The 7,971-nt window shown below is 34.8% G+C and overlaps 1 protein-coding gene across 5 annotated transcripts; it reads right to left on the bottom strand.

The window, feature by feature from the left end:
* Window positions 1-35: 35 nt before the first annotated feature.
* On the bottom strand, window positions 36-7,727 carry LOC131152092 (uncharacterized). 5 transcript variants are annotated; one of them, XM_058103726.1, is made up of 9 exons: window positions 7,467-7,726; window positions 7,165-7,233; window positions 6,182-6,361; window positions 6,010-6,072; window positions 5,594-5,660; window positions 5,353-5,453; window positions 2,194-2,238; window positions 849-1,313; window positions 36-624 (listed from the first exon to the last, which is right to left on the bottom strand). In XM_058103726.1, exons 3-9 carry the CDS (start codon window positions 6,314-6,316, stop codon window positions 454-456), a joined length of 1,047 nt encoding a protein of 348 aa, XP_057959709.1. In that variant the 5' UTR covers window positions 6,317-6,361; window positions 7,165-7,233; window positions 7,467-7,726; the 3' UTR covers window positions 36-453. The 5 variants fall into 5 exon arrangements, with proteins under 5 accessions (XP_057959709.1, XP_057959707.1, XP_057959710.1 ...); XM_058103724.1 differs by having other exon boundaries at window positions 7,472-7,700; XM_058103727.1 differs by lacking the exon at window positions 7,165-7,233 and having other exon boundaries at window positions 7,472-7,727.
* Window positions 7,728-7,971: the final 244 nt, after the last annotated feature.

Genomic DNA, 7,971 nt, shown 5'->3' with positions numbered 1-7,971 from the left:
ATACAACTGATCCATATTAAGGTTCATCCTCAGCAGTCCAGAAAACATCCAAGTATTATTATTATTATTAATAGTACACCAAACAGAGGCAACTTGCCAAAATTTGAGAAATATTACACTAGAGAGAAATTAAACATCAATTCTAACTTTAATCAAAAGAATCTTTCTTTGGATTTACAATCAATAATGGAATCAAAAACAAGAAGAGAAAGGGCAAAAAGAATGCCACAAGGAATGGTGGCAAATTAGAAGTTCACCAACCAATCTTTTTTGATTCTGACTCCATTATTTCTAACACCACCACCCCCCCCCCCCCCCCCCCCAAAAAAAAAGAAAAGAAAAAAGAATGGAATAAAATAACTTGTAATATATATATATATGTTTAATTACACAAATAGAAGTAAAAATGCTGTCAAACGGAAAGACACTTGGGAGCTTGAACGTTTAACTCGTTCATTTGAGGAAGAACTTCCAAATCTCTCTGTCAGCCATTTCCTTCACTAAATGGGCTCCAAAAATGCCTTCTTCCTCAACAAGACTTCTTAGGTGTCTTGCCCCACAGTTGAAACCAACATAGTTCTTCTTTGTTGCCAGGTATAATACTCCATAGGGAGGCTTCAAACACTGGTTATATCCAAAAAGGATGCATAAAAAATCATTAATAAAATAGATGTAAGGCCTTAAAACTCGACGAGAAAACAATTCTTGAACAAATAGAACCATTCCCGAGTTAACCTAAGAACAGTAACACCTGACTTAATCAAATAAAAATTAGTATCATAAATATTGCATTCACAAATAGAACTGAGAAAGGCAGGAAAAGGGATAAATAAATAAATAAAGCTAACCTTTTTTATTAGACCATATAGCTTCTTCAAAGAAGTTACGGAGTAGGGTATTTCTGTCATCAAAATCACATCATACCCTCCTCCCGAATCTGCCTCACTAGCCCTCTCCCAAGCCCGGCTTCCCGATAGCTTCCTTGATCGCCTTGAGGAACATTCCTGCCCTAAGATGCTGCCATCTTGGCTGCTAGCTACATCCATAAAATCTTCCTCAGAGAAGCTCTGACTCATCCCTGTCACTTCAAAACCATCACTTCTCACGACAGACAGAACTGTTGGGAGTTCTTCCCAGTCCCCAGCATAAAAATGCACTGCTGGGGCTAGGGCTTGTCTTGATGGAGTAAGGGGGCTTTCTGGCTGTCGGCTCTGCCGGTCCCGAGCCTGTTCAAGATTGGCCAGGACATTTGGTATGGTAGTGCACCTTATGGTTTCAGCATTGAGGTCTTGAAAATGAACTGCGCATGCTCCCTGCAATTGGTTTAAAAGATGGAACAGGTAAGGGATAAGTTGTCTTCTTTGAACAAAATTTACTTCTAACTAGTTCATCTTCACCATATAATAATGCAGGACGCACTGCCTTCAGAAAAGGGGTAAAAACTTAAGCCCCCCCAAATGCCCTTCTTTTCATGTTGGGGCTCAGGCAACACTAGGAAAAAATGTAGGACTCTGCTGCATCACTATGTCATGAGTTATATGACTACATGGGTATCTTTTGTAGCAATTCTAAGTAACCCTTTCTCGTTCAAATTTTGCATATTTTCATTTTAATTAAACTGGTATGAAAAGATAACTATTTAAAAATAGAAAAATTCAATAAACACCCAAAGAGCAACCACCATCGTCACCACCAAACCTTACGTTTAAATAGGGGGGATTAGCCATTTCTCTATGATCTGTGGGGATTGGCCATTTCTACATGAACTGGGACAAATCCTATGGAAGTTACGAGTATTGTCAAATTCATTTTTTTGGAGTAATGCCAAATTCTTCCCTGCTACCTCTGTCCAAGATAATCTAGAAAAAACTCTTTCCTTCCCACTGATTTATATGGACAAAATTTTTAAAAAATGACCAATGCTAAAATTCTAGTAAGATAAACTATCATACACAACCACATGAAAACAATTATGATATGATCTCAATAAGTTCACTGGAGATCGCAAAAGTACTTGCAACAAACAAACTTGAGCTAGCAAGATGGTGAACTCACATATTTGTCTCAAGGACAACCCATTTTTTATTACATAGGCTACTTTTCAGAGGATTACGTCTCTAAAATAAGTGATCAGAAGGGCAAGAAACTTTTAACTCAAAACTAATAAACATAAAAACAATTAGCTGAGCATACCTTCAGGCAAGCGAAAATTCCTGATAGCCCATAGCTGCAACTAAGCTGCAAGAATAATCAAAATAAATAATTAACATGAATCCCAGTTTCAGTAAAAGATGTAGCAGTAATAGCCAACAAAATGCTTTCCATATAAAAAATTTTCATGTAGATAAATTTACAAAGCTTCTCAACATGATTGTATTTACACGTGTTAAAGACTTCCACAAAGTTTGAGGTTGACTTCCATAAATAATTGAGAAATATTACTCAACTTGTCTGCACTTGTGAAGGAGAACCCCCCTATGGGGAATTCTAGGCACTCGTGTTTTTGCTGTATACTAAGAAATTTGGATTTTTTATTTTAGTCTGGGAAATTTGAATACTCAACAAATTTTAGGTAATTAGGTTTATTTTGGATATTTTAGTTATTTTGAGATATTTTGTTGGTTTTAGTTTTGCTCTTTATTTCATGAGTAGTTAACTTCCTTTTATGTGTGTAAGGAAGTCTGTGTGCGCTTTAGCTTTGAATCAAAATTCCCTCTGCTTTTTATCTCTCCATCTCCTTCACTTCAATCCTCCTTCAACCGCCTTTTCCCCCCCCCCTTCTCTTTCTTCTTTTTTCTATCTTTCCCCCTGGGTGTTCTACATCAACCCATCTACTCAAAACCTACCTCAATCATATTTTCAACATCTTCTGTTCATACAGAGCATGTTGTCAATATAAATGTGTTATCCACATGACAAAACATATACTTCAGTTTAGTTTTCAGCTACCCACCCACAAATGGCTTTGAGCAAGAAAATACTGGTGCTAATACTCTCCCCTAACCCATAAACACACAAACAGCCTCAAAAGAAAACATTTAAATTATATAAAACAAGATCGTTTAAACTGGAAAAAAATCAAAATGAAATTCAATGACAGCATCCAATCAAATAGGAGATCATTTTTCACAAAGGAATTGTGCCATAATATCTGAGAATGATGACTTTTTAACATTATCATATGCAAGAGGAAATCAAGGTAGGTCTCTATAAGTGGAATCAAAGGTTACATTTTGCAACTAACAAACGCTGACTGACACAAATTGCCTTCATACACTGTGTAGAAGGCATGGTTTTAAATAATGGCCGCGACTGTTACGTAACGCAGTTACGTAATGGTTTTTTGGGTTACCGATACTGTTACACACCGCAGAATCGGTGAGAAGAAAAATCACGGCCGTAGTGGCCGTTACGTAAAGGCCGCTACGACTGTTACGTAACTGCTATAGGACTGTGACACCAAAAAATTAGTTTATTTTTTACTTTTTCTTCTCACTTTTTCCCTCTCTTTCATATATCGTTCTCAATATATCAAGTGGCAAGAGGGGGAAAAGATTATAATGAGAATGACAATGATACAAAATTTACTATTTCTTTAAATATTCACAATAGATTATAGATGCATTAATTAACAATTTGAAAATACTAAAAAATATTTTATTTTGATAATATTAGTAATGTGATATTTGTTTTCTATATTTTTCAACTTCAACCTTCTTTCTTTTCTAGCTATTTTATATTTGTATTATTCGTATGTCTTATGTGTCTAATAGATTAATGGAGTGTATAATATATTTTGTTTTATTAAATTTATTTAGCACACATAAGAATTTATCACAGATAAGAACAATGATAAGTATAAATACACACACACACACGTACGTAATTTTTCTATCAATGCTGGTTGAAAACAAATGTAAACTTGTTGCCCTTACCAAATAACTTAGTTACTCAAACTAAAGGATCCAAAATACACTAAAACTCTTTCTAAGAAGGGTTAAAAGCTTAAAACATGCAAATACGCTAATATGCACAAGGGTGTGCGTGTTTCAAAAAAATTCACGGCCGTTACACCTACTTCCCGTTATGTAACATCTGCTACTCCCGCTTCCCAATACACCCGTTACCATTACGTTACGCTACCCGCTACCGCGATTTAAAACCATGGTAGAAGGCAAAACTATCTACCACTCATTCAAAGAATCTTCTTGCTTTCTTTTATTTGTTTTGCTTTCCAAGGGAGGAAAGACACAACTCTTTCCAACAAACAAAACAAACACATTGTTTTTATGCATCCATGGAATCCACCGCTTATTTACTTTTCCTTCTCTCTCTCTTTGATTTTAACACAGTTAACAAAGATAAGATGAAAATTGAAGTAGATGCAAAATAAACAGGCTAATTGTTAGACAGATTCCAGAGATACGATGTACAATGATAACTGAGAAATTCAAATAAATGGATTGTGTAAAACGTAACAAAATATCCATGCAATGGTGACTTGGGTTGCAAATCAACCAAGCCATTCGTGTACAACTCATTGGCTTGGCTTAGTAAAGGTTTTTTGGAGGTCATTCACATTGACAAACACGTAACTCCCAAGCTTAATTTTAAAGTTTGTTTTATAATCGAGCCAACCTTGATCAAAGTTGAGCTTGGCTTGTTTAGACATGTGAACAACTAGTTTATTGTTTCTTGATTCTTTGTGAGCTTGTTTACAGATCATAGGGAAAAATGTCATTTCCATAGGTTCGAATTTGATGATAAAGAAACTTAGTTTTAGTTGTTTAATGAAATTGATGTATGCAAGCTATGATGAATTTAATTTTTTGCAATTCATGTATTTTTAAGTCTGCTTAAGTGTTTAACGTTGCTTCTTAATAGTTGATTCGTATCCTGCCAAGAAAAATCATTCACTAGGTTGGTTGTAGCTACAGGATGTTGATGTTCAAAAACCAGTTATTAATTGCTTGATGAGATGATCTAAAAGTTATCTCAGGTGCAATTATTATTCAGTACGATTTGGCTCAGCTTTCATTAAAACATGGATTCCTTGCAAGTACCTTCCTCTATTTTCAATTTATTAATTTAGTACTTAAATTCTTGTGATTTTTTATGCTTCCATCTTAGAATGTATACTTTAACATTTCAATATACATATTTTCACCTCCTCTCCCAACCTCAAAAAATAAGGAAAGAGGGGGGGGAGGGTAGCTAATTTGTCAAGCAAAAAAGCAATCCTTTTAATGAAGCTACCATTGCAGTTTGAACTGATAAACAAATGCTTAAGCACTATGAAGTTAGATTTTTACAGATAAAAAAAAATACGACAGCCTTCCCTAGACTCATTACCTCTAGTACTCTTTTGCCTCTGAAGCTCAGCTGTCCATCACGAATCTCATGCTTCAGGAGATTAACAAGATCAATAGAACTGTCCCAAGATTTCAAATACCCTGCGAAACCATAACAGTTTCTAGCTTTAAAAGAAATTAATTGCATCCATAAAGTTGATAAAGGAACCACAACAACAAATCATAAAATTAACACATTTGATTTGTCAAATTAAATAAATTGTACACTGGGGGATGATTACCATCAGGTTTTGCAGATATCATTTCGGAACCAGTAAACCCAATAATATCGGAAACACTGACTCTTCCCTGCATGAGGGAGAAAAACACCAGTCAAGCTAATTATGTAAAGTAATATAAAAAAACATGCACTGCAAGAAAACACAGCCTTGGCTCATTAGCAGTAATTTTTCAAACCACATAGAAACAAATGAAAGACCATAAGAGATTTAAAAACTAATTCATAAATGGAATTAACCATGATTTGATTATTTGAATGTTTCCTCACAAGACAAAGAAAACAACTGACCAATCAGCCAACTATTATTCGGGTTTTTGCATGATTATCAATTTGACATTATAATTAATAATCTAAATATCATTTTACATAATAAAATTCCAATGAGCACCAAAATTACTAAACTGGTGATGGACATACCTTTAATACATTGAGACTCTGCAAGTCTACATTATCCCCAGCATACTTGTAAGGGGGAGCCACCTGCACAAAATAAAATGATGAGGCAGTTAATGCCTAGTGCAATATAAAAAGCAATCTTTTGGATTTAAATATGGAGATGTTTCATATTAGTGATGAGAATAGGAGGTGCCTTTGAAGGAAGAATCTCCACAGCAGGAGAACATAGATGCATATCTCTCTCAGAAATGGTGGACATGCTGTGATTTCCTCGGTCATGAGGTACCAAACCAGGCAAGCACTGTGCAAGCAGCGATGGTGCCCGCATTGTAGCTTAATCCTTGGAAATTTGAGTTTATTGGGAAAGAACAACCTGCCAATGCCAACACTTCAATATTAATAATTACATACTCCAATAACACCCAACACCTTTGCTAAATTATTGCCTGAAGAAGTTCCATAAAAAGAAACCCATTTCAAGAGCCGACGCAACTCGCCAAATTTTAACTTAAAGAAGCTGATAGAGAGAGAGAGAGAGGACCCATGAAAATTCTAAAATCTAAAATAGGGGGGTTTCCTATGAAACCCTAACATAATTAATGAGTCAAGCAAAATGCATTCTAGAGAACAAATACATTGATCCCAATCATAAAAATAGAATATAACAAACATGGTGATACAATAACAAAGTTTCCCACACAAGCTGGTCTCCCTCGCCCTGCAGCACACAAAGATAACAAAAAACTAAAACCCAAAAACAGAATCCCTTCTGTAGAGGAAGACACCACAAAAAAGATATAACATTAACATGAAACTAACACAGGCCACTTTGCTTTACACGGTAGTTCAACAATGAATTGTTAATGTAAGAAATCCATCAAAAATCCAGAGTGAATAGAAAGGGGATTATTCATCTAGAGTCTAGACAGTGAAATGGCCATGTTTAAAACAAGTGTTTGAAAAGAAGAAATAAATCACGCACTTTCAATTTCAGAAGAAATAATATATTTCTATACACACATATAATTACTCCTAAAAAAAATGTTTAGAAAGAAATAAACATGTCTCAAGAAATTAGGTAATCCCCCTCTATTTAATCACCTCCAAGACAAAACCCATCAAGAAAACGCAAATCATATCATAGCTAAAAAAAAAACATAAAGCATCATCTAGTACCTCAATCAAACAAAACCCAGAAGCAAATTTAACAACAGCAGATTAACTACAAACCCATCTCTTTCCAATCTTGCACAGAGAAAAAGAGCAGAAAACGTCAGTGAAAATCATCTTTAACGGTACCCAAGAACAAACCCAGAAAAGAAATATGGTAGAATCGGAAATTGATTGTTAGAATCAATGCATATTTAACACGAAATCGTTCAGAAATGGGAAAAAACAAAATAACCCTGAAAGCATATCGAATTTAGCATAACAATACAGAAGAGAAATGAAATCAAAGATACAGAGAAAGCAATTACTTCACCGCGGAAACAATGGCGGTGAACTTGCAGAGTTTAACGCAAACTCTAAATGTACCAAACGACGGTCTTATATTTGAAAAATTCAAAGATCAAAACTTGCAGTTTCAGAGAAGAGAGATCGGCCCATGACGGAAAAGTTTGGGTCAAAAGGTCACCAGTGTCACAGAGAGAGAGAGAGAGAGAGAGAGAGAGAAGGAGAAGGCTGAAGACAGAAAGAAGCTTCGACTTAGACGTGGACTGTAACATTTTCAATTCCCATAATGCCTCTGCTTCCCGAGGTATTATCGAAGCTGTTAGCTGCCGGCATTGTTTAGTAAACCAAGAAAAAATACAAAGAAATTACAGGCTCTGGAAAATAATTTTTATTTAAAATTTTAATTTTTAAAAATTATAAAAATGTCAATTTATGTTTTAATTTTCTCATATTATGTTAAAAAAATATAAAAGGAGGATTTATAACAAAATCACACTTCTTTGAAATTTTACAAAAAAATATAAAAAA

The sequence above is a fragment of the Malania oleifera genome, chromosome 3 (genome assembly GCF_029873635.1).
Source record: "Malania oleifera isolate guangnan ecotype guangnan chromosome 3, ASM2987363v1, whole genome shotgun sequence".
Classification (NCBI taxonomy): domain Eukaryota; kingdom Viridiplantae; phylum Streptophyta; class Magnoliopsida; order Santalales; family Ximeniaceae; genus Malania; species Malania oleifera.
This window is presented reverse-complemented; position numbering and strand designations above follow the sequence as displayed.

Coding starts and splice junctions, on each gene's coding strand:
- LOC131152092 (XM_058103727.1), bottom strand. CDS start 6,316: ATGCGGGCACCATCGCTGCTTGCACAGTGCTTGCCTGGTTTGGTACCT. Junction 5,661..6,009: donor AGAGTCTCAATGTATTAAAG/GTATGTCCATCA, acceptor TCCCTCATGCAG/GGAAGAGTCAGTGTTTCCGA. Junction 1,314..2,193: donor GAATTTTCGCTTGCCTGAAG/GTATGCTCAGCT, acceptor AACCAATTGCAG/GGAGCATGCGCAGTTCATTT.